This window comes from Empidonax traillii, unplaced genomic scaffold (genome assembly GCF_003031625.1).
Source record: "Empidonax traillii isolate 1590-97213 ecotype Southwest subspecies unplaced genomic scaffold, ASM303162v1 scaffold1493:size124086, whole genome shotgun sequence".
In the NCBI taxonomy this organism is placed as follows: Eukaryota; Metazoa; Chordata; class Aves; order Passeriformes; family Tyrannidae; genus Empidonax; species Empidonax traillii.
In genome coordinates, this window is record NW_020956686.1 from 31,584 (window position 1) to 57,198 (window position 25,615).

The following is a 25,615-nucleotide window of genomic DNA, read 5'->3' on the forward strand; positions in this document are numbered from 1 at the left end:
TACAGCAAAGGGCACTTTGCCATCATCCCTTTGAGAGCACCACGAGAGCTCCTCCAGACACAACCCAGTGTGGGCTCTTTGGTCATTATTTCCCAGGAGTAAGTGTTGTGTCACCAGGTCGTTGTTTTCTAGAGGAGCTGGTAGCTTGGAAAAACCCAGGTCACCTCATGTCATCGGCCTCATCTCCTAAATTGGGCTTTTTAAGGTTTCTGCTCAAGAGGTCCCTTTACCAGAGACCAGATGTTACCTGGGGTGGGTAGATGGCTTGTAAACACTTCCATCCAAGGATGAGTATTGAAGGTTGGATCATAGTTAGAAAGGTTGGAAAAGCCCTCTAAAGATCGTTGAGTTAAACCATTCACTCAGCACTGGCAGGTCCACACTGAAACCACATCCCCAAGCAGCACATCCACATGATTTTTGAACACCTCCAGGGGTGGAGAGTCCACCACCTCCCTGGGCAGCCCCTGCCAAGGCCTGACCACCCTTTCAGCAAAGAATTTTTCCAATATCCAACCTGAGCCTCCCCTGGCACAACTGGAGGCCGTTCCCTCTCCTCCTGTTCCCTGGGAGCAGAGCCCGACCCCCCCCCAGCTCCCCCCTCCTGTCAGGGATTGCAGAGCCAGAAGGTCCCCCCTGAGCCTCCTTTTCTCCAGGCTGAGCGCCCCCAGCTGCTCCAGCCCCTTCCCCAGCTCCATTCCCTTCCCTGCACACACTTCAGCCCCTCAATGTCCTTCTCATATATCAAAAAATATCAAGAAAAGTTGATGAAGAGTGAGGGGGAGTCAAGGGTGTCACCCATTACTGGTGCAACACCTTCAACCAGATTGTTCCTGCTGCTCCTGTGAGTGCCTGGTGATGGTGACTTGCTCCTGGGCCCCAAAATAAACACCTGGATGTTCCTCTGTCTCTGCAGGTTCTCCGTGGAGGAGCCAGCCAGCGTCCCTTGACCCCCAATCAGAACCAGCAGGGCCAGCAGACGGACCCACTGGTGGCCGCAGCCGCCGTCAACTCCGCCCTCGCCTTCGGCCAGGGGCTGGCAGCGGGAATGCCAGGTATGGCCAGGGCAGGAACAGCTTCTCCAGGGCCCTGGGAGAGCCAGGAAATTGGATCTCATGTCTCCATATGTCTTGTTTGCCTGGAATTCAGAGGTGTTTGTTTCTGTCAGTTTAGGGTTCAGTCCGTGGGTATAGGAGGGGTTTCGATGTTACCCCAACCACCTCTGCAGCATAAAACCTCAGAACCAGGTGAAAACAACTCTTATCCACTGTGCAGGTGCATTAGTTGTGTGTGTATTCCAAAGAATTGGAAAATTGCCTTCGGATTTTCCCTTGGCTCGTTCGAGCTTGTGGGATCTGCCTTTGAAACCTCCGAGGGATCTTGGTCCTGTTCAGTCATCTTGGCTCTCCATCCCTGCCCAGTGCTTGACTTGCTCAGGTCAGGGACTTCCCCTTCAGCATTGCTTCTTTCTAATTGCTTAAAAACAGGAAAAGAAAAGGGATAAAAAGAGGCAGGTTTAATTCTAATTTATAGTTCTTCCTGAGAGGAGCTGCTGTAGGAATTCTCATTCTGATCCACGAGGCTGCTTTTGACATTCAGTTATTCAGAGTATTTATTGTAATGGCAGAGGACAAACCTAAGCACCTTTTAGAATAATGTGCTGGTCAAATGTAAGGAAAAAGGATTATTTTGGACTTCAGGGTCTCTTTGCTGGAAGTGTCACGTGGTTGTAAATGTGGCGTTTTAATGGTTTAAGAAGAATGTTGCTGTATTAAGTTACAAAGTGAACTGTAACGTGCGTGTTTCCAGCAAGCTGCAAATTTCCTTAAATCTGTTATTGGGGTTATATTGGAAAAGCAAGTATACATTTATATATGTTTATATATGTGTGTATATCTATATTTGCAAGGCAAATGCTTACAGAGAACTTTCTCTTTGTGACCTCCCCTCACCTTGAAGAAGCCCTGTATTTAATTTGAATGTCTCTATTTAATTAGAACTCTATAGCAAGGTACCTAAATCACTATATACTACTGACAGTGTGCTGCTGTGTGTATCACCAGCATATTTTAAAGTGTTTATTTATATATATTTAAGAATGATTTGTGATACCTACCTTCCAAAATATATAACTTCCAAGTGTGTGCACCCTGACAGAGCAGGGGACTTGGACATGCAGGGTGTTCACAGACCTGAAAGGTCCCAGCACGAGGTGTACTTTTAAAAGAAATAGTGGGGGTTTTTTTATTTTAACCCCTTTTTTTTGATCTGTATAACTGAATTTACACAGAGGGCAATGCCAGTAGGTTTGGGGAGGAAAAAATTCTTCTCTACCTGAAAGTCTTGCTTATTATAAAGCCAAGGACTTCAATGTGGATTTAAATTTTTACTTTTCAAGAGTAGCAGGGCTGTTGTTGCTTTTTCCTTTTCCCCTCAGATTTCCTTTAAAAACGGTGTTGTCCCGTGGTCCTGTGGAGATGCTGGACCTGCCAGGTGCTGCCCTGCTTGTCCCCTCACCTGTGCTTTGCCCCTGCAGGGTACCCAGTGCTGGCTCCTGCTGCTTATTACGACCAAACCGGGGCCCTCGTGGTGAACGCCGGCGCCAGGAACGGCCTGGGGGCCCCCGTGCGCCTCGTGGCCCCTGCCCCCGTCATCATCAGCTCCTCTGCAGCCCAGGCAGGTGAGTCCTGGCCCCTCCAGGTGACAGCTGCCCTGTCCCCAACCCCAGACCCTCTGGGGCTCTGCTGGCTGTGATGACACACTTGCCCTCACTGAGATCCGTGCGGGGATTGTTGTTGAGAACGTCCTGTGTGCTCACTCGGGCTGAGCCTTCAGAGCTCCCTCAGAGAGGGAGGGGAGCAGGAGCTCAAATTATTTCATAGAGCTTTGTGATGGTTATTGAAATTTGTCTGCTGGACCTGCTTTCCCACCTGCTAAAGCTTTTGGCCTGTGTAGGATTCTCAGATGACTCCAGGGGGGGCTGAGAGCCCCTTGCAGGGCCCAAAGGGGCTCCAGGAGAGCTGGAGAGGGACTGGGGACAAGGGATGGAGGGACAGGACACAGGGAATGGCTTCCCACTGCCAGAGGGCAGGGAGAGATGGGAGATTGGGAAAGAATCCTTCCCTGTGAGGGTGGGCAGGCCCTGGCCCAGGTTGCCCAGAGAAGCTGTGGCTGCCCCTGGATCCCTGGAAGTGTCCAAGCCCAGGTTGGATGGGGCTTGGAGCAACCTGGGCTAGGGGAAGGTGTCCCTGCCCATGGCAAGGGGTGGAATGGGATGGGCTTTAATTTTCGTTTCAACCCAAACCAGTCCATGATACACATTCTATGAAATGATCACCTTGCCTAAAATGGTCCGTGCCTGGCCTTTGCCATGAGCTGTTTTGGGATTTATTAGGGTTCCTTGGGAGTTCAAGGCTTTAAAAGGACTTCTCCAGCCAGAATCCGTGTGTAAGCCAGTGTTAGCAATAGATTATGAAACGGGCCTTTTAATTGTTTCCCTGTAGCCCTTGTTTATTTTGCTTTTTCTTTTACTTTGGAACTGGCTGAAAAACAAGAGCCCTCGGGTTGGATGTTCTTGGCACTGCAGATTTCATGTGCTGAAGAACAGTTTCACCGATTCTAAAACTCGTGTTTCTTAAGGGAACTCTTGCAAGTGTGGGACTGTGTCAGCAAGTGTGGAAGCTGGGATCTTGGGAGAGGGGGACCATTTGTGTTTGATCTGTGGAGCAAGAACAACACAAGCATCAGCAATAACAGCTGCGCATTGCTGGTGTTTGGGGGCTCTGGGCGAGACTTGGAGAGCTCGGGTGGGAAATAAATAAAGAGTTTGGTGCGAGAGGGAGATTTTCATCCTGGAAGAAAAAAAACCAGAAACAAACCTGTAATAATTATAAGGAACCTGATGAGTTTTAAGTGAAACTGTGATGAAAAAGGATTCTTTTAGGCTTTTTTTTCAGCCTTTTTAAAGTAATTTCTCCAACTGCTTCTCCTCCAGCGGTCGCGGCGGCCGCGGCCTCGGCCAACGGAGCGGCAGGAGGGCTGGCAGGGACAACCAACGGACCATTCCGGCCTCTGGGAACGCAGCAGCCCCAGCCCCAACCCCAACAGCAGCCCACCAACAACCTGGCCTCCAGCTCCTTCTACGGCAACAACTCCCTCAGCAGCAATTCCCAGAGCAGCTCCCTCTTCTCTCAGGGCTCTGCCCAGCCTGCCAACACCTCCCTGGGCTTCGGGAGCAGCAGCTCCCTGGGGGCCACGCTGGGCTCGGCACTGGGAGGATTTGGGACGGCAGGTAAGGACAGCAGCTGCTTCCAGGTGGAAAGGAGAGCAGCAGAGAGGCCTGGGAATCCACTGGAGCTGGGACTCTGAGCTCCTGAGCTGAGCTCTCCTCATCCATCCAAGGCTAAGTGGAAATTTTCCTCCAGGGCCTACTTAGGGCTTTGAAAATCTGCAGCACTTTCTGGTGAAAGTTCTTTTAGTGGATGATAATTAGAAGCACCGAAGTAATTAACTTGTTTTGTTATGCACATTACCAGTTGGCCCCTTGTTAAGTATTTTTTCCCCTGCCTGTGCTTGGTGGGGATACTGGACTAGCAGGAATTGGCTCCAGAAGGAGTGTATCCACCCGCTGTGTTGTCTCTTACCTCTGAAAAAAGGCTAAGAAACTTCTCAGGATTTTACAAAGCTGATCTGAGGTGGTTTCCATGCCTTATTCTGGGAATTGTGTCCATTACACACCAAAAGAGTCACATACTGTGGTTGCAAGAAACGTCCCATCCATGGTCTGAGTTGGTTTTAGGCAGTTGGAGACCAGGATTTCTTTCAGAACCAAACCAGATCAAACCAGGGAGATGTCTGTGGGTTGGGTGTTGTGTTTGGGGTTTTTTTTTCCCTTAGGTTTGGGGTTTTTTTGAAGTGGAACAATTGTTTTAATTACTGCTCGTTCTCAGGGCAGTAATTATGTCCTGAACTTTCCTGCTTTCATCAGTGTGAAGGACAAGTTCAAACGTGCCTTTGGAGCTGCTCCATCAGAGCAGGCTGAGGGGCGTCCAGTCACTACACAGAATAACAGTTTTAAATAAAAACTTACTCTAAATATTTTTCTTAAGCCCAGCCTGAGAATTTGAACCGTCTTGGTTTGAGGTAAACACAGCATTTGCCTCTTTCACCTCAGTTTGTTTAATTAATTGAATTCCATTACTTGGTTTGCTCAGTGCCAAGATTCACAAACTTATTTTCCCTCAATCAATGAATAAAACTGTGATCCTGCTGCTTCTAGAGCTCGTGTGCAGTCATGAAAAATTATTAGTTCATTACAGTTAAGAATTTCGCTATTTATTAAACAAGATTTTAATGCAAAATTGATTTTTTTTCCTCTCAAGTTGACAGTGCATTTAAAGAGTTTGCCTATCAAGGCAGCTCTTAAAAACCATTGGGTTTGTGTGTTAAATTGAATTCTGATTTCCATCTCCATAAAGCTCAGGGCAAACAGGAGCTGTTCTCTAATCTAATGAAGGGGTGAGCACAAGGATTGCAGGTAAATGTACACAAAGCTGGACATGCTCTTAAATAAACACTGATAAAATCTCGTGTTGGGTTTGTTTTAGCTCTAATGGCCGAGAACAAACACGAGGCAGTGCTTGTAGGGTGATCTGATATCTGGTGTTAAACTGAAGGATGTTCTCTGGGGGAAAAAAAAAACAAACGTGGAGGATTCCAAACCTTCTCCTGAAGGCCCAGAAGTGCTCAGTGTTTGTGTCCAAAACCGTGGGTCACTTACATTAGGTAGATTTTTTTTTTTTTTTAATCTTTTGATCTTGTAGGGTTTTTTTGGAGCTGTGGTTTTTTATGTGTTCTATCAGTGTAAAACCTACAAAGCCATAAATGCAAAGACGGGGTCTAAGCTGTTTTGTTTTGGTTTTTTTTTAAGCCAAGAATTTCTGCTTGAGCATGAGGATTAATGAACGCATTTCACCTGGGCACTTGCAACACCTGCAGGAGAACAGGTGGAGCTGTTCCAGGTGGCTCCCCAGGTGTCTCAGGCAGCTCGTTGGCATCACACACCTCTCTTTTTCTCCTCTTTCCAGTCGCCAACTCCAACACGGGCAGCGGCTCCCGCCGGGACTCCCTGACAGGCAGCAGTGACCTGTACAAGAGGACATCCAGCAGTTTGACACCCATAGGACACAGTTTTTATAATGGCCTTGGCTTCTCCTCCTCTCCTGGCCCTGTGGGAATGCCTCTGCCCAGCCAAGGGCCTGGCCACTCCCAGACCCCTCCGCCTTCCTTGTCTTCACATGGATCATCTTCGAGTCTAAACCTGGGTAAGAGATGCTGTCCCAGTCCCTGCTCTGCTCTCCTTGGGCAAGGTGGGAACATCCCAGTGCTGGGGAGGGGGGGATTCCTGCTGCCTTCATTCCCTGTTTTTGCACAGGGAGTAGGTGAAACACTGAAGCAGGAGCTGTGTAGGATCATAGAAATCATTTAGGTGGAAAAAGACCTTTAATACCGAGTCCAACCCTCATGGTGTGTTTGTCCCTTGCACTGATTCCTCTGTGGACAGGAGGTTTCTGCTTTGCCTCAGCTGAAAACTATGGATGACACTTCCAAGTGTTTGAAAAACAGGTTTTTCCTGCACAGATCTTGGTAACAGCACCAGCTGCTTATTGAGTAAAACATGGAGGGCTTGAGCCTTTGACTTAAATGGTTCTAAATGGGATGTTTTAAAATACCCATTAAATTTACAGCAATAATGAGCTTGAAATACAGTCTCTGCTTTTAACCAGTCTTGTCTGGAGCAGTGCTCAGTTTTTAGCTGAGGATTTGGGGAGTTTGCTTTGGGAAATTCCCCATCAATGTGGCCTTTTCAAAAGGCCCATTTTAGTGCCAGGTAGAAATCCTCTTAATTTTGGTCAGATACGTGACTTGACACCAGCTGCACCTTCTGGAAGAGCTTCTGCTTGGCCCAGAGCTCTTACAATAAATAAATCTTTAAAATAAATAAAGCAGATATTAAATAATAAAGCAGTGCTCATCTGAACCTCCTGAAGTGTTATTTCCTCATAAATAAACAAAATAGGTTATTTGTTGCACCTGCACCAGGTAATTTAGCATTTGCTCAAAAAAAAAAACCACCACTTTTTTTTTTTGTTGTTCTGTCATGTATCTGCTGGATTTAACAAAACTTTTGGCTATCAAACCAGTTTTCCAGGCACATACACCCTCAGCAAACACTGTATTTATCATGTTTATTACATGCATGTGTGATAAATTTGATGCTGGCTATAGTTTAGCTGGAATAGGAATGAATGTGATTTTTTGAGATCAGATTTAGATTTAGTCGTGCTTGTTCAGAGCTTTCATAGAACTTGGGAGGGTTTTAGCTTTATTTATGCAGCTGTTCAGTCCTTGGGCTGACAGGTAAATGGCCACAATAAATTAGTGCTGAGGAGGGACCAGATTCCACATCTGGCACTTAGGAAAAAAATCAGTTGCCCCTGCAGCAAACAAAAGAATGGATCTTAAAAGCTGGATCAGAGGAAGGTTGATCTGTTTGGGTACAAACTCTGGACAGACACTGGAGTTAACACTCACATAAATGGGTTGTGCCCCAGAGGGTCAGTGTGGGGTTTCCCAGCTTCCCAAAATACTCCTCCACTTGGAGTCAGGTGCCCTCCATGGCTGAATCTGTGCTTGGGGATGCTGCAAGTGAAATCTCACCTGGAGTAGCTCTGAATCTGAGGGGGGGTTCACCTTAAAATCCATGAAAGATCATTTGACTTTCCTTAAGTTTCTCTTTCACCTGTAGTGGAGTTGTAGTTTCCTTTGGTTATAAAATAAGGTTTGATGATTCCAGAGGGGTAGAGAAGGCTCCAGGGAGACCTGAGAGCCCCTTGCAGTGCCCAGAGGGGCTCCAGGAGAGCTGGAGAGGGACTGGGGACAAGGCATGGAGGGACAGGACACAGGGAATGGCTTCCCACTGCCAGAGGGCAGGGAGAGATGGGAGATTGGGAAGGAATTGCTGGCTGTGAGGGTGGGCAGGCCCTGGCACAGGTTGGGCAGAGAAGCTGTGGCTGCCCCTGAATCCATCCTTGGGAGTGTCCAAGGCCAGGTTGGAGCAGTCTGGGCCAGTGGAAGGTGTCCCTGCCCATGGCAGGGTTTGCAGTGAGATTATCTTTGGGGTCCCTTCCAACCCAAACCACTCCATGATTCTAGGACAGCACAGACGTTGTTTTTCCTTATAAAAAACTCCTTTTCCATTTGGGAGTGATACCAGCAGTAGGTTGGGATCAGGAGGATGAGGGTAGTTTCTGAATATCTAGAACAGAAGGGACAGATGGGAACACCCAAATGTGTTGTTTGCACTGAGGGAAATAAGAGCAGTGGGGTTTAGAACCACGTCCTGCCTGGGCTGTGTGGGGGGAGACAACCTGGGGGAGGCACTTCAAGAAACTCTTGTTTTCAGGGTTACACAGTGACACACGGTTGGCATTAAACCTGAATTGGAATCAGCAAGTCCCTGCCTAAATGCAGTGTGAGTTGTGGGTTTGACTTTGTCATGTCTCATGGTGTGTGAGTCAATCACTCCTTGGGTTGGTGATGTGTGGAAAGAGCCAACTCCGGCTCTCCTGACTCCCTGAGAGCTCAGAGTTGTGAAAAATGGTGTGGATTTATCAAGCTGAGCTGTTTTGTTTTTTTTTATTCTGGTGCTATAAAGTGACCTTGTGAAATGTCTGGGCAAATCACAAGTACCTGAAATAACCACCCAGGCAGTTCTTAGAGGAAGAGCTGCTGGAGGAGGCGAAGGGCTGAGCTAATTCTGTGCCTGGTATTCCAAGGTGGATTCAGTGCTCAGCTGTGCATGGCTGGGGTAAAGCAGCTGTAAATAAATACACGCCTTTGGGTGCTAAAGGCAGCACAGGGGCTTTGCTAACCCAGGACTGATCACGGTTAGAGATTTTAAATTACTGAATGCGTGGGGTTTTAATTATTTAATTTATTGTTGGACAGGTTACATTGGATCATGGAGTGCCAGGACACAGGGAATGGCTTCCCACTGCCAGAGGGCAGGGAGAGATGGGATATTGGGAAGGAATTGTTCCCTGGGAGGGTGGGCAGGCCCTGGCACAGGTTGGGCAGAGAAGCTGTGGCTGCCCCTGGATCCCTGGAAGTGTCCAAGGCCAGGTTGGAGCAGCCAGGTCTGGTGGAAGGTGTCCCTGCCCATGGCAGGGGGATGGGACTGGGTGATCTTTGAGGTCCCTTCCAGGCCAAACCATTCCATGGTCATCTGCAGTCCCACAAGCAGATTTTGTCAGCCCTTGTGTATATGGCTGGTGTGATCCCAATACACGGGGGCTGGATGTGTCTGGCTCTGGGTTTAACCCCAGTTTGGAATGGGGATCAGTAGATAAGTAATGATTTTAATTGTGTGCTATTCTTGCAGGAACTGCTTGGGTGAGAGCTGCCCCATCCTGTAGTCAGCCTGTCACTTAAAAGGCAGGATCAGTGTGAGGAAAAGGATACAGACATGTGGGAAATTAGAGATGCCTTGGGAAAACTGGCTGAGGAGTTGCTAACCAGTTGGCTGTGACCCACTGGAAGGGCTGTGGGGCTGCCTGGGGGGACAGGTTGGGGCAGTGCCCTGGGGGTTCCTCTGCAGGGACAGCAGCAGGGCTGGCTGCTCCCCCTCTGTTCCCACAGAGCCATCTTCTCATCTTCCTTGTTCCCCATTGTTCTCACATTCCTCATTCCAAGAACTCCTCCCTTGCAGAGCAATTTGAGGACCTTATAAAAGTCTTGCTTAAAAAGTGCTTTGTCTTCATACAGCAGCTTTTGTGTTGCTTCCCTTGTGATTTCTTTTTTTTTTGGCTCATCCTCTCATTGTGCCTTTTTTTCCCCCCTGGAATCAGTAATTTTTCCAGGTTAATGTCTGTCCCCAGAGTCACAGCAAGCCCTGAGAGGAGTTACCAGTTCAGAATAGGAACTGCTCAAAAGCCATGGAGTGATTATGAGTTGTGTGTCCACCCTGGAGTCTCCAGCAGAATCTGTGACCCTTACTCTTCCCCAGATACAGATTTTTCCTGACATATTCCAGCTACTTTTTTCTACTCTTGTGTCCCAAAGGGCTTGAGGAGCCACCAACCTCCTGCTCTTGAGTCATAGAATCCCAGAAGAGCTGGAAGGGACCTTAAGGCTCATCTTGTTCCACCCCCTGCCATGGGCAGGGACACCTTCCACCAGCCCAGGTTGCTCCAACCTGGCCTTGGACACTTCCAGGGATCCAGGGGCAGCCACAGCTTCTCTGGGTAACCTGTGCCAGGGCCTGCCCACCCTCACAACCAGCAATTCCTTTCCACTATCTATCTCTCCCTGCCCTCTGGCAGTGGGAAGCCATTCCCTGTGTCCTGTCCCTCCCTCCCTTGTCCCCAGTCCCTCTCCAGCTCTCCTGGAGCCCCTTTAGGCCCTGCAAGGGGCTCTCAGGTGTCCCTGGAGCCTTCTCTGCTCCAGGTAAACCCCCCCAGCTCTCCCAGCCTGGGGGATGAAGGAGCAATTTCATTGTAAGTATTGATAAGATCCCACTGAAATCTGGGATCTGAACAAGTCACATTCCCAACCACACCCTGGCACAGAGGAGCTGGGTACACCCCAACATCTCTGGCCTTTGCTGGGTGACTGGTGGGGTTCAGAATTTAGGAAATGTGTGATTTAGAAACTCTGTCCCTCACAGAGGAGGAGTTGTTGACAGGATGATGTTTAACATCATGGACAGACCTCCAGTCACCATTTCCATCGGGAGAGAGAGTTGGTTGGAAAACTGAAGTGATTTGTGGTTTATTTTGAATCTCCAAATGATGGTGGATTTCTCAGAAACCCCTGACAGATTTTCTGTACAGGCTGTGCTTTCTCTCTTAACTGAGAGATAAGGCCCAGGAGATCAGAGCCTGAGTGCTGAACCCTCCCCTCTCCCAGCCATTTGCAGAGATCAGGAACTAGTTTTCCACTTCCACTCCTGGCTTCTGCTCCAGGCTTTCAAACAAGTGATAACTCTGAGATCTTCAAATGCCGTGGGAAGTGTCAGTGCCCCATTGCTCAGCTTGTCTCTGCTGGATCTCCTTTACCTCAGAGGTGCTTTCTTGTCCTTTGAAAATCCTGGGCTTTCCAGCAGCAGGGAATATCACCAGGGGGCTTTTCAGAGCTGTTGCTCAGTTGAGGAGTCCCAGAGGAAGGAGGTGATGGCCAAGGCAGCAAAGAGCTGAGCATGAAGCTCTCAGGTCTCTTCCTCAGGAAAGGGCAGGTTTGGTATCAGCTCCAGAGTGGCATTTGCCCACCTCAGACATGTAGAATCACAGAATATCCTCAGTTGTAAGGCACTCACAGAGGTCATAATTAATAATTAATCAGGCTGTTACCAGATCCACAATTCTCATGTGGTGTTTCCTGCATGGGATCTTCCTTCAGGTGTCGATGGCCAAGGAGTGCAGCTCCCTCAGCCCTCTTTTATTTAATATTTGAATTCCAGCCCCTGTCATTGCCAGGAGCAGGTCTGTTCTGTGCAGCCAGCCCTGCCCAGCTTTCCTTGAAGATCTTCCCTCCTTGGCACGGACTCCTGGGAGCTTTATTTCCCTGGGATTTTCCCCCCTGCCTCACCCAGGCCTTGCAGGTGGCAGCTTCCCATGTCATAAGGACCTTTTTCTTGGGAGGACTTCCTTCCATCCAGGAAAATCCCTGCTGGCTCCTCCTGTTCTCTGTGACCAGCAGAGGGATCCCGAGCCCTGCAGGAGAGGGAGGAGTGCTCTGCTCAGCACTGAAAGACATCCTGGAAAGTCACCGACAAGGAAACAGCGTTGGAAGGTTTAGGTTGGCTCCTGTCAACCATTCACTTTGCTCCCCGTGTGATGAACCATCACCAGTTCCCCTTATTCATGTTCTGGGGTAACACAGCATCTCTCTCAACCTCGCTGCAGATATTCAGGCCATTTGTGAAAGCACAGGATTTTAAACTCTATTGGTTTTAATTTATTGTTATTCACCCGTATTTAATAGTGATTTGGAGTTTTTTATCCACAGTTTTTATACTTGCCTTGTCCTTATCTATGTTGCCTTAATTCTGTCCCCCACCCCCAATACTCTTCTTTCAAATCAGTCCTTGGCACAGCAGCAGGATAGGTGGGAAAAACCTGAGGATGGAGGTGAAGGTCATTGGAAAGAGCGAATTAGCCAAAAGTGGGAGTGATGGGATTGACACTGGACTGGCTCAGACAGTTTGGAAACAGAGCAAGGAACAAGGCTTGTTTCAGTCTGTCATAGAATCACAGTTGTAGATTCCATGTCACTAAATAGAGTCAGAGAATCAGAGAAGATCCTGAGTTGGAAGGGACACACCAGGATCATCAAAGTCCTTTGCTGCAGTTTGTTGCTGTTCCTGATTTAATCCAGCAGTGCCATACTGAGGAGTGATCTTGGACACATTCCCATCTAAATTATTTTGGGGGCAGCTGCCTCAGCTTTGTTAGGAATCCTAAAATAGGGTCATTTAGGTTGGAAAAGATCTGCAAGATCATCGAGTTCAACTTTTACTGTCCCCTGTCGGGTGACCCCACACCGCTGTCCCCTCCGAGCGCACCCCACCAACCAAATCCTCTGTTGGGCGCTTTGGAACGAGTTTTGATGGGAAACTTCACAGAATCCCAGAGTCCTTGAGGTTGGAAAAGCCCTCCCAGCCCATGGAGTCCCCCCTGTGCCCAGTGCCCACCTTGTTCCCCAACCCAGAGCGCTGAGTGCCACGTCATTAAATGGAGATGTCTGGCAAGGGATACACCCAGTTTAACTGCACCAGAAGGGGCTGTAGCTCTGCTAATCTATAACAGAGAGCTGTATGTTAGAAAAATACACAAATTATCATCACTGATGTTACTTTCTTCTTCCTGTCAAGCAAAGTCTTTGGAATCAAATGCAAATTAGGTTATCAGTGGGGCTGTCAAAAATAAACAGACCAAGGGTTTTTTCCTATAAATAGTGGGGATTAGGGTGAGGCAGCGCTTTCTGATGTCTAACCACCCTTTCTGTGAAGGAATTCTACCTAGGATCCCTGCCTGGCTGGCTGTCAGTAACCCATCAGGGTGGAAAATGAGTAACCAGGATTCAGATGGTTGGGAATGACAATCCCCCTCGTTATGTCCGTGTCTGACCAGCAGCAGCGGGCGGTACACAAACAGCGGGAATTAGAGCGAGGCAGCAATTCCAGTGTCCATCCCCCCTTTCTGTGAGGGAATTCCACCTGGCTGTACATCAGAGAGCCCGTGTGGTGGGCAGGGAGTGGCTGGGAAGCGGGATGGTTGGGAATGACGCTGGGACTGACGCTGGCCCCGCTTGTGTCCCGCGCAGGGGGGCTGACGAACGGCAGCGGGCGCTACATCTCGGCGGCCCCGGGCGCCGAGGCCAAGTACCGCAGTGCCAGCAGTGCCTCCAGCCTGTTCAGCCCCAGCAGCACCCTGTTCCCCTCGTCCCGCCTGCGCTACGGCATGTCCGACGTGATGCCCTCCGGCCGCAGCCGCCTGCTCGAGGATTTCCGCAACAACCGCTACCCCAACCTGCAGCTGCGCGAGATCGCCGGCCACATCATGGAGTTCTCCCAGGACCAGCACGGCTCCAGGTGGGGCTGAGAGCCTTTGGCTTGGTGTGTGGGTTGTGGTTTGAGTCCCCGTGAGCAAGGAGAGCGCTTGGGTACCCCCAGAATGCCGGGCAGCGGGAAGGATTGTAGGGAAATGTATTTCCCGAGGTCGAAAACGTTTGAGAGGAAAGGAAACGTTAGTTTGCAGAAATCAGCATTTTAAAAGAACTGTCAGTATTGCTGGGCATGCTTTCTGCAGCTGCAGTATTTAAGTTCTTCTTCTCTCTCTTCTCTTGCACTGATCGTTTAACATATTACCAATACTGCTGTCTTTGGACGTAGCATTTATTTTGGCTGTGTTAGTGTCTCAATAACCTCTGTAGAACTAAGTGTGGTGAAGTGTCCTGTAAAAAGGAGAAGAGTTACATGTAGTAAAAAAGAACCTGGCTCAGAAGTATCCAAACCCTCCAAGCGGTTTGAGACAAAAGAAGCTTCCTATGAGCGGTAACAGGGGTGTGGAACATTGTTAATGTTAACCTTGACACCAGGCCTGGGGAAAGACATGCCCCCCTGTTCTTCTCAGGGCTTTTATCATCCCCACCCCACCCTCTGTTTGAGCCTTCAAAGGTGTCAGCAAGGATTTGTCTTTTCCTCATACCAGGGAGAGTTTCTCTGGAATGCAGAAGGAGAAAACAGCTAAAGCTGTTCCCTGGGGAAGATGCCTCTTCCAGGCAGGAAAGTCCTCCTAAGCAATATTAGCCTTGATCTCCCTATAATAAATCTTCCAGAAGGGTCTTCTACCCTTACAGTCCCAAAGCAGAGAGGTGGAATGAGGAGTAGGAGGTGTGGAAAGCCAAGCTGTGTCACACTGACCCCTTAAACCTTGGGTACAAGTGCCCATAGCAGGAGTTCCTCCTCTAGAGAGGAGCCTGCCTGCTCTGTAATTTGCTTGTTAGTCCCACTGGCACAGCTTAACTCATTATAAAGAGCCAGCTGGACACGAGACTTTCCTGTACCTCTTCATTGAGATCTGCTTTGCTTGGGATGAGGAGATTTTTGGGGTACCCACAGTGGTGTTTGTCCATGAACCCCATGGCTGTGACCACCCCAAGGTGGGTTAGAGCAGCTGTGTTTGAAAGACATGGTTTGTGAGACCTTTGCAAACTGTGGATCAGTTAAATTTCTGAAATTTGGATATGTAACTTCTAAGGGGACACTCCTGGTTAATGAAAGGAGCAATTGATTGTCATTATCATAATAGGATTTTTCGTGGTGGTTTCTGGAACGCGCTCGTGAGGCTTTTGGGAGGGTTTGAATGAACAGATGTGCCAGTGGCATCACACCAGCCCTGTTTTCCAGGTTCATTCAGCTGAAACTGGAACGTGCCACCCCAGCAGAGCGTCAGCTGGTGTTCAACGAGATCCTCCAGGCAGCTTATCAGCTCATGGTGGATGTGTTTGGAAATTACGTCATCCAGAAGTTCTTTGAAGTAAGTCTGCATTCCCCTGCTGTCCTGAGGTACTGGATGTGCTTATGGAAACCCTGCCATTAGGCTAAATCCATGGATAACCGTCAGCACTGAGGTCACCTCTTCCCCACAGGCTGTTGCATCTTTCCTGCTGGAGTCACTGAGGTCTGGGACTCATAAAGATTCAGCTGGAAAGTAACATTTTTCTGTGAGATGCAAAAGGTGGAGGAATAAATAACACCATGTCCAGGAGATGTGACCTTCCAGTGTCAGGTTACCCATGGCAGGGGCTTGGAGTGAGATGAGCTTTAAGGTCCCTTCCAACCCAAACCATTCTGGGATTCTGTGAGATGTAAATCCAAGATTTTTCAGAGATGCTGTGCTGAGTTTTCAGTATTTAGGAAGAAGAGAAACTTTTCCAGCAAACAGCATCTGCTGGGTAAATGTTGTGTTCCAATACCAGGAGGTTGGGCACACACCCTCATCCCTCCCTCTGGCACTGGTCTGGTCCTTCTCCACAAGTGTTCGTGGTGCTTGTGCCCAATAATTCAGAATCACAGAATGTTCTGAGCTGGGAGGGACCCACAGGGATCATCCAGTCCAACCCCTGGCCCTGCACAGACACCCCAACAATCCCACCCTGTCCCTCGGAGCGTTGTCCAAACCCTCCTGGAGCTCTGGCAGCCTTGGGGCTGTGACCTGTCTATCCATGCTGTCCAGGGTTAGTGGCTCCAGGAGCGTTTCACACGTGTCAGGCAGACACACAACTCACCTGCACCGAGGTGGAGGGTGGGCACTTGCCGCCTTCCCAGAGCTTGCTGCCTCCCCCCTCAGCGTGGCAGCCGCGCCACGTGTGGCCGTGGGATGGGGCTGTGCCTGCAGTGACTGGTTGTGCCCTCCCCAGTTCGGCAGCCTGGAGCAGAAGCTGGCCCTGGCAGAGCGCATCCGCGGGCACGTGCTGTCCCTGGCGCTGCAGATGTACGGCTGCAGGGTGATCCAGAAGGCCCTGGAGTTCATCCCCCCAGACCAGCAGGTAATTGTAAGTTTCAATTTTAACTTTCTTCTTGATGTGCTTTTTTTTTATTTTTTAACATTCCTGAACCTGCTCTTCTGTCCCTCCTGTGCCTGGTGTGCCTTTGGTTTGGTTTCTTGGTGTGTTTTGTCGTGTTCCCGTGTGCATGATGAGTACATGCCACCTTGTGCCATCTGCTTGTTCCACTTACCTGGGCGTGAGGCTCTGTTAATTCCCTGGAAGCAGATTATGTATGGAGGGGAAACTGAGAATGAGGATGAATTAAAAGATATTTTGAAATCCCTTGAAGGAAGCCAGAGTTTTGCCTTTAATATTCACCGAGTTATCACTGCCTTGCTATGTGGGTCAATATTCTGCTTTCCTGCAGGGAGATGGATGAGGAGCTCCTGGTTCTGGCACTGGAGAGTTGTGGCTGATAGCCAGAGTCCCACTCAGAGCTCATTAATAAAGCACTTCCTCAAGGGTTTTGGGAACAATGAATTATGATGAGAAATACTCTAGGCAGGCTGCTCATAAAGGGGTTGGGAGTTGTGGTACAGGAATCTCAATGGAAGTTATTAAATTAGGAACTGAAAGAGGCTTTAGGAATGCTCCTTCCCTTAGGCTGAGCCTGAGCTAAGCCTCAGTGTGTCAGCAGGGTGGTGCCCGAGCTCCAGTCATGCTGCTCCAAGGATTTAGTGTCTTCCTCCAGAATGGCATTTTGGAGTTCTCGGTGCTCCCAAAACGCCTGGGTTGGATTCAGTTACAAACTGAACTCATCCAGTGTCTGTCATAGCATTGAAATCCCCCCAGAAGTGTCATTCTTTGTTTCTGAGGGAAACTTTCAGCCTGCACGTGGGGTACCTTAGTCATGTCTCAACTTCATCTGCTCAGTCACTAAATACCAGCAAGTTCAGATCCCAGAGCTGTGAGCCCATTTTAGTGACATGGAACACTGATATACCCAGAAAGTTTGTGAACTTTGGGCATTTTAGATTTGTTCTCTTTGAGGAGAAAATGGGGGATGCACGGGGGAGTTGTGACTCAGTTAAATGTCTTTAATATTTCTTGGGTAATGGGAGGAGGGCTTCATCTTCCTAGAGTCATGGAATTGTTTGGGTTGGAATGGATCTTAAAGGTCATCCTGTCCCTCCCCTGCCATGGCAGGAACACCTTCCACCAGCCCAGCTTTCCAATAGGATGTCACTGTAGGATTTTTCCTGACAGTTTCTGTAGCCCGGCACTTGGCCACTGGAGAACTCCCAGTTAGAAGTACACCCTTCATACCTGTCATAATCCCTGAGCAGGGTATTACCAGTGCCTTCCTCAGCTGGGAATGCTGGTGGTGCTTTCTGTTTGTCCTCTCTGCCCCTCATAGAACGAGATGGTTCGGGAGCTGGACGGGCACGTCCTCAAGTGTGTGAAAGACCAGAACGGGAACCACGTGGTGCAGAAGTGCATTGAGTGTGTGCAGCCTCAGTCCCTGCAGTTCATCATTGATGCCTTTAAGGGCCAGGTAAGTTCCCACTCCTTGTATTCCTGGTTTTAGCAGCCTGAGAGTGGCTGTGACTTGCCGAACTCTCTGGAATTGTAAATCTCGGCAAGTGTCGGTTGAAAGGTTGATGCAGCCGCGGGAGGGAGCCCTGAAACAACTTGGTCACGTCTGTGTTATCATTTCTGTGCAGATCTGTCACAGCAAAGCATCCCTGCAAAAGGCTGTTCTTCTGGAACATCAAGTGGTTTTGACTGATGGAGGGAAAACGAGTCTCTCCCTAATCCATCTTGGCAGTGAGCAGAGTGCTGTGCTGGCTGGAGCAAACTTTCGTTGTGATCCCTGTCTGTGAGGGGGGGATTAGGAGGAATGCTGATTCCCAAGGGCCTTAGACCAGAGGAAAAATTGGAGTTTAATCTAGAAAAGGGCAATTGTGCCTGATTCTGATGGTTTTTTTATTGCTGTGCTCTCCTGGATCGATACCAGTTGTGTAGTTGGCTTCACTCTGCCTGCAGTCAGCTCATCTCCCATTACAGGGGTGCTACTTTGGGTGTTCCCAACCTCAGCTTAGTTGGCTTTGCAGGGGGACTTGGAAGTATTGAGGGATTTGCCCCAGGGATGTGAGGACAACCAGGGGGGCTATTCCAGCAGGAACCAGGAGTTCTTAGTCCTGGGTCAGCTGGGAAAATGGAGACTTGCTTGGCTGTGTCAAAACAAGCATGATTCTAGCTGGGAACTTGCTCAGCAGATTTGCTGGTTGGAGTTCAGCTTTGGCCCTTCCTCAGGGGGTTTGGGAAGGCAGAAAGTTGATGGCAGTGACATTTCCTTGACCAGCCATCCCAGTTTCATCTGAACCTTCACACGGAGGATCAAACTTATCACCTCCAGACTCTTTTCCTGCACTTAATTGCACTCCAAGCCCTGTTTCCCTGCACAGTTTACTCAGTCATTATTAAAAACGTTCAAACTGTCGATTTAACCTCAGTGCTCGGATTTGCTGCCGTTGTTAATTCGGGGCAGCCAAACGGGACACAAAACTGAGCAGCAGTAACACAACGTGTCGTGTTCTTACCCACAGATTTGCTAATCCTTTAGGAAGGAGATGGGTTCTTTGTTGTCACTTCTCCTAAGCACTGTTACGGCTTTTAAACAAATCCAAACAGTTGAGGAAAATCCTTTGCTGGACATTTTTAACTTTTCCTGGCTGATACCATTTCTTACATAGCTCAAATTACGTGTTGGAATTGTTCCTCTGAAGCAGAGCTCCTAATAAGAGCCTGGTTGTCCCAGGGTTCTTTTGTTAATCAAGAGGCTTTACCATTGGTTTTCCTGTCCCGTGGATGGGGATGCTGAAGCGCAGGTAGGGATGGGGTGTGATCACCTGCCAGCAGGGAGCAGATGTTTCCACTTGCATTGGATGCTGTCTGGAGCTGGCCAGGAGAAAGGTGTGGAAGGTTCCTAGGCTTGCCAAGGGCTAATGGAGGTGTTGGTGCCTGTGCTTTGTCTCTGTTGGGCCCAGGTGTTCGCGTTGTCCACGCACCCCTACGGCTGCCGCGTCATCCAGAGGATCCTGGAGCACTGTCTTCCCGAGCAGACCCTGCCCATCTTGGAGGAGCTTCACCAACACACCGAGCAGCTGGTCCAGGTGGGTGTGGGAAGGGGGGGGATGCAGCTGCTGGGAGGTGTTTCTGGGTCTCTGCTTCGTGCTGGGAAAGCTCCTGCAGCCTGTGCGGGGCTGTAGCGCTGCTGGTGCTGTGGGAACATGGGGATTCCCTTCCCAGGAGGAATGGGAAGGAGCAGGGAAAGCAGGAATTGATCAGCACTGGCTGCTTTGGTCACGTGCACATGTCCATGGGGTAGCAGAGGTGTAGTGACATTCCCCTTTGGGATGGATCCCAAGTGGAAGCATGTCTTGGTGCTTGCTTCCAGAAGTCACCAGTGCAAGTGGGAGCTGAAGGGAGCCTGTGCCAAGAGCTGATTATTCCCAGGAAAAGGAAGTGCCAAGTAATTGTTCTTAAAATGAGTTGGTTTTATGCACACCCCCTTCCTGGCTGCCTTTCCTCTTCCTTGCAGTCCTTCTGAGAACCTGGTTTAGGAGGATTTTACATGGATCCTGCTTTTGGGGCACAGTGGACTGAGCAAATCCAGCAAACAAAGCCTGTCCCGTGTGGCTCAGGATTTGGGAAGTGGGAAGAGGTTGGGCATGGATTTGAGGCATCAGGGCATTTCTGGGATTGTGGACTGCAGTATTTATATCCTGGGCTCTGAGTATCCCCAAATTCAGAACATGAACATGCTTCAGGACAATGTCTTGTGGCCCAGCCCTCCAGGACACGAGATTTAATAGATTTGAACCTGGAGAAAGGGAATAAACTGGGAATGAGCAGAATATTGACATTTCCTGTGGAAGAACGTTGGTTTGAGTTTTACAGTGGATATCATTGCTTCAGGAATGTAGCATTTTTCTACTCTAGAATGGATTTAGAATGCACTTTTTGGTGGGAATAGAAAGTACTGAGACGATTTATACAGTAGATACTTTAATCAGTTTTTAGCTGAAGGTCGTAACTCTGATTGCATCTGGGGAACTGGTTTGCTGTGAATGGTTCCTGTCCACCTTTTGTCACACACTTCTGCTGTCTCTCAAACAGGATCAGTATGGGAACTATGTTATCCAGCATGTACTAGAACATGGTCGGCCCGAGGATAAGAGCAAGATTGTAGCAGAAATTAGAGGCAACGTGCTCGTGTTGAGTCAACATAAATTTGCTAGGTATGAATTCTTTCCTAAAAGCCCCCAGCCCTCTGGGAGGATGGACACACAAGAGTTAGGGGTGGGTTGTAGGAAGGTGTGAAATAGGTGAAAATAACTTTTTGCTTAATAGAAAAAAAAATGTTATTTATAGCTGTTATAACCTGGGGTGCATCGGCAAGGTAAGTCTTAGGGTAATGAAGGAGGATGTGAATGTGGAAGAGGAGCTCTGATCCAAGCTCCTGAACTTGGCCAAGAGTTCCTGTGTGTTTTAGCTGATTTATTTTGGTGGGTTTGAAGTGGTCACTGTCCTTTGATAATAACATGCCCTCAGAGCGTTTCACTCCCCCCCGGGATGCTGTGAAGGGCATTTGAGAAACCCTTTTCACAGAAGAATTGATGTTCACAGCACCATTTCCCAGCATTTTGATGTGCTGAGCCTTGCAGTCCCTTTGGAGATGTGCACAGGGATTCCCTCTCAGCATTCCCAGCTTTGACTCCAAATGCTGCAGAGCTACATGTGGGTAAAGCAAAATCCAGGTGCCTTTGTGGCTGTGAGGACAAAGCAACACTTCCCACCTGTGTAAATTCCTGCTGCATGTGCTTCCAGCCACTGAACATGAAGGCTGAGCGCTTCAAAGGCTCAATATTCCCCCTTTCTGTGATGAGTAAAATAGTGCTTCAGCACTTGGGGACACAAGGGAGGTGTAACATTAATGAGATTTAGGAGAGTGTGGTCTTCATGTTATTTCAGGTTCTTCCCCTCCCTGACTTGCCTTGCTCTTTTTTCCTAAACTCCTTTCCAGATGGAGCATTAATTAGTGTGGGATGTCCCCTGAGCTGAGCAAACCACTGATGGTTCTGTGAGTCAGGCAGGGATGGTGGAAGATGAGACCAGCACATGTCTTGGTCCCCTTTCATGTATCCTACTTAACTTGGCTCTCCGGAGAGCGGAGACGATTCGTTAATATACTCAGGAATTCTGGAAGTTCTCTGCCTTTGCTGAGATTTTTCATTCCTGAATAAGCATTTCCCTGTTGTTCTAACCTTGGATCTCCATTCCCATTGTGTTCCAGTACAGAGAAAACCAAACAAAATAACTCCTTCTAGAGCCTGGTGCTAAAAACACCGAGGCTGTGAGTTTGATCCCTGTGTGGACCATTTACTTCGTCAGAGTTGGACTCTGATCCTTGTGGGGCCCTTCCAGTATCCTTCAGAATATTCTGTGATTCTCTGATGAGAACAGGCAGTGATCTCACACAACATTGTAGAACTGCACAGATTTGGGTGAAACAAAACCTGATCTGGTCCATTTCCCAAATTCCCTCACAGATCCCAAGTTTGGCTCTCGTATTTCACCTCACTGAACTCTACCAGCACCTCCCTCTGTCCCAAATGACCTGCCCTTGCTGGCAGCTTGAGAGATTTCCCTGGGGTTGGCTGGAAAGCCCTGGATTTTCGTTGTGGTGTCATTGTGGTGGAGAGGAATGGACTCGATGGGCCATTCCACTTGTGGGTCCTTCCCAACTCAGAATATCCTGAGATTCTGTGATTCTCTGATGGACACACTTTGAGAGCAGACACTGATCATTGTAGAATTTGCACAAGAGGTGGCACCTACTCTGGCAGCACGAGAGACCTCCCTGGGCTTGGCTGGGAGGCCCAGAGGGGGTTCGTGGCTCACGGGGTGCCCCTGCCGTGTCGTTGCAGTAACGTGGTGGAGAAGTGCGTGACGCACGCGTCGCGCACGGAGCGGGCCATGCTGATCGACGAGGTGTGCACCATGAACGACGGCCCCCACAGTGCCTTATACACCATGATGAAGGATCAATATGCCAACTACGTGGTGCAGAAGATGATCGACGTGGCAGAGCCAGCCCAGAGGAAGATTGTCATGCACAAGGTGAGCGGCTGCCGTGGGTGGGTGAGGAGGCAGAGCTCGTCGCTGTGGATGAGGAGAGAGAATGAGGCTGAGGATTGGTTTGGAATGAGCTTCCTACCTGGCCTTGGACACTTCCAGGGATCCAGGGACAGCCGCAGCCACAGTCCCTGTGCCCCCCTGACCCAGCCCTGCCCTCGCAGCACACCCTGCTCAGCCCCCCAGGACTGGTGTCCAGGTGCTGGTGGCGGGTCCCCGGGCTCTGGCAATGATGACACCCTTGCCCTCTCTGAGCAGCTGTGGCTGATGAGAGCAGTTGTAGCGCTCTGTGAGGCTGAGCCAGACCTGCCCAGCCCTCCCTGTCCCTGTGTTCCTTCGGGAGGGCTTTGGGGTGACCCCTCCGAGCGCACCCCACCAGCCAGATCATCTGCTGGGCGCTTTGGAATGAGTTTTAATGGGAAACTTCACAGAATCTCAGAGTCCTTGAGGTTGGAAAAGCCCTCCCAGCTCATGGAGCCCACCCAGTGCCCACCTTGTCCCCCAGCCCAGAGCACTGAGTGCCCCGTCCTGTCCTTCCTTGGACACCTCCAGGGGTGGGGACTCCAAACCTCCCTGGGCAGCCCCTGAACAACCTTTCTGTGAGGAAATTCCTGCTGATGTCCAGAACTTGTCTGGTTTAGCATTATACTGCAATGTTTGAGGGCAGAACCATCCTGGAACTTCATATTTGTCGAAAATTAAGCCATTTTGGAAGGAAATTTCCCTTTCTGCCAGTCCTGCCCCAAGGGCTGTTTGCCTGCTGTCCCAAGGGCAGGGAGCTCTGAAATCAGGGAATGTCTTCATTTTTCCCTGCCATGAAAGGTCACATTTGCAGGGCTTTGTAATTACAAGGAATGGAAAATAATAGGATTTAATTGGGTGATAGAACTGAGGTTATTTTCTTCAGGGACATGTTTTTGGGGTGTGTTCCTTGATGAAAAACCTCATTTCCATCCAGAGCTCTTAATAGAAATGAAATCCTGCCTGACAGTGACTTGGAAAACCCCCTGTTCATTGATTTATTTTTAAGAGGAAGTGTGAACAGTGTCAGGTATTGAAATCCTAATGAAGATTTTTTCATACTATATTTAAGAATCCTTGAGTAAAACAGACCAAGTGGGTTTTCTATAAATAGTGGGAATTAGTGTGAGTGAGCTGCTTTTACTTTCAGAAGGCAGTTGTTCAGTAGATTAATCAACATAAACAGCTGAAATAATCTTCAGGAAGGTTAATTCTTACATTTAGGAATCACTCAGAGTAGTTCTTTTAAACCAGAATCTGTTTTAGTCCAGAAGAAACGCTGAAGATAATTAAATGGAGATGTCTGGCAAGGGATACACCCAATTTAACTGCAGCAGAAGGGGCTGTAGCTCTGCTAATCTATAACAGAGAGCTGTATGTTAGAAAAATACACAAATTATCATCACTGATGTTACTTTCTTCTTCCTGTCAAGCAAAGTCTTTGGAATCAAATGCAAATTAGATTATCAGTGGGGCTGTCAAAAATAGCACTGGGTTGACAGCTAAATAGGGCTGAGTGAATAGGAAGATTTGAGCTGTGATACCAGGCTGAAGGAAAGTCTGGGAAAGTGGAGCTCATGCACTTTAGAAATTGCTCTGGATTGGGAATGTGGCTGTTGTACAAACAGCACTTTGTGCGGGGTTAAAGAGGGCGATTTGTTTGAAAAAACAGAATTGAAGAGTCATTTTAACGGTCCTGTCAGTAAAGAAAAAGGGTAGTGTTGGGGATGAAGGGGAACAAAGAAGGAACTGTGGGACCTGGGGAGCTTCACTGCTCCTTTTCCTCAGCACAGCCATCAGACCTTGGGAATGGGGTGTGGGGAGCCAGGGCAGGGGTTGGTGGTGGTTGGGAAGTGGGTCCTGGAGGTGAAACAGGAGCTTACAGGGCTGGAGGCTGAGCTGCTGACAGAGGATAAGGTTGGGATGGGTTTCCCATGGGAGGTTGATGGTCAGTGGTGAGGATGTGTCCACCTATGGAGCAGGGAATGCTGTCCATGTGGCCTGGCTGTTCCCTCATCCTGGCTGCAGCTCCTGCTTGGAGAGCAGAAAGTCAGAATAATGAAATCCTGGAATGGGTTTGGGTTGGAAGGGACCTTAAAGCTCATCCAGTGCCACAGCAGGGACACCTTCCCCCAGCCCAGGTGGCTCCAAGCCCCGTCCAACCTGGCCTTGGACACTTCCAGGGATCCAGGGGCAGCCACAGCTTCTCTGCCCAACCTGTGCCAGGGCCTGCCCACCCTCCCAGGGAAGAGTTTCTTCCCAGTATCCCATCTTAACCCTCTTTTGGTGTGAAACCACTAAATTTAAATCCATGATTCACCTGCTTGACCAGGTGAAAAATCCCCCCTGTGAGGGCAGTGGGCACAGCCCCAACCAAGGCTGCCAGAGCTCCAGGAGGGTTTGGATGATCCTCTGGGATACATGATGGGATTGTTGAGGTGTCTGTGCAGGGCCAGGAGTGGGATGGATAACCCTTGTGGGTTCTGGATATTCTGTGATCCCTCAGGTGTTTTTGCCACTCTGGCAGGACCCAGAGCTCGCTGGGGACGGACCTGACCGTGACACAGGTTCCTAAATCCCACTTTTTTGTGCTTTTCCCCTCCCAGATCCGGCCTCACATCGCGACCCTGCGCAAATACACCTACGGCAAACACATCCTGGCCAAGCTGGAGAAGTACTACATGAAGAACGGGGTGGACCTGGGGCCCATCTGTGGCCCCCCCAACGGCATCATCTGAGGTGGCCCCACCAGAGCCACCCCCGGCCCCCACAACCAGCAACCACCAACACCCCAATTCACACTAAAAATCCACCTCTACGGTTGCTAAAAACAAACAAACAAACAAAACAAAACAAAGAAAAAGAAAAAAAAAAAAAAGCAAAGCCTTTGTAAATTTCTTTAATTTTATTATGCATAACATGTACTAATTATTTTTTTTAATTAACTAATTGCCCTGCTGTTTTACTGGTGTATAGAATACTTGTACATAGGTCTCAGATGTACATGGAAGGCCACATTTTTTTTGTTCACTGTTGTATCTATATTCCAAATGTGGAAACTTTCAGGGTGGTTGGTTTGAAGAAAACAAACAGGGAAAAAAAAAACAACAAAAAAAAAAAAACCCACAACTTTTTAATTCATTTGCCTGATGGGCAACATTTTGCAAACACTTCTTTGGTTTTATTTTTTTTTTTCTCCTTTTAGTCAAAAAAAAAAAATCAACCAGAAGTTTGAATTTCAGTTAAATGACCCAACACATTTAACGCTTTTATAAATACTAAAAAGGACAAAAAAAAAAAAATTCAACTTCAAGCTTGGGTTTAAAAAAAACAAAACAAAAAA

The 25,615-nt window shown here is 48.8% G+C and overlaps 1 protein-coding gene and 1 non-coding gene across 2 annotated transcripts in view; both read left to right on the forward strand.

Annotated features, from left to right (window-relative positions):
• The window catches only part of PUM1 (pumilio RNA binding family member 1), a 56,355-nt gene extending 30,747 nt beyond the window's left edge, over window positions 1–25,608 (forward strand). Inside the window, exons 8-19 of the mRNA XM_027907576.1 lie at window positions 917–1,055; window positions 2,537–2,680; window positions 3,995–4,291; window positions 6,087–6,323; window positions 13,384–13,651; window positions 14,969–15,098; window positions 15,982–16,110; window positions 17,468–17,605; window positions 19,101–19,226; window positions 20,233–20,354; window positions 22,044–22,236; window positions 24,879–25,608. Coding sequence (XP_027763377.1) covers window positions 917–1,055; window positions 2,537–2,680; window positions 3,995–4,291; window positions 6,087–6,323; window positions 13,384–13,651; window positions 14,969–15,098; window positions 15,982–16,110; window positions 17,468–17,605; window positions 19,101–19,226; window positions 20,233–20,354; window positions 22,044–22,236; window positions 24,879–25,010 — 2,055 coding nt within the window. The 3' untranslated portion in view covers window positions 25,011–25,608. The remainder of the gene's footprint in view (window positions 1–916; window positions 1,056–2,536; window positions 2,681–3,994; window positions 4,292–6,086; window positions 6,324–13,383; window positions 13,652–14,968; window positions 15,099–15,981; window positions 16,111–17,467; window positions 17,606–19,100; window positions 19,227–20,232; window positions 20,355–22,043; window positions 22,237–24,878) is intronic.
• LOC114070260 lies at window positions 22,474–22,556 on the forward strand. Its single transcript, XR_003573900.1, has one exon. It is a non-coding gene; the product is annotated as a small nucleolar RNA SNORD103/SNORD85 (small nucleolar RNA).
• Window positions 25,609–25,615: the final 7 nt, after the last annotated feature.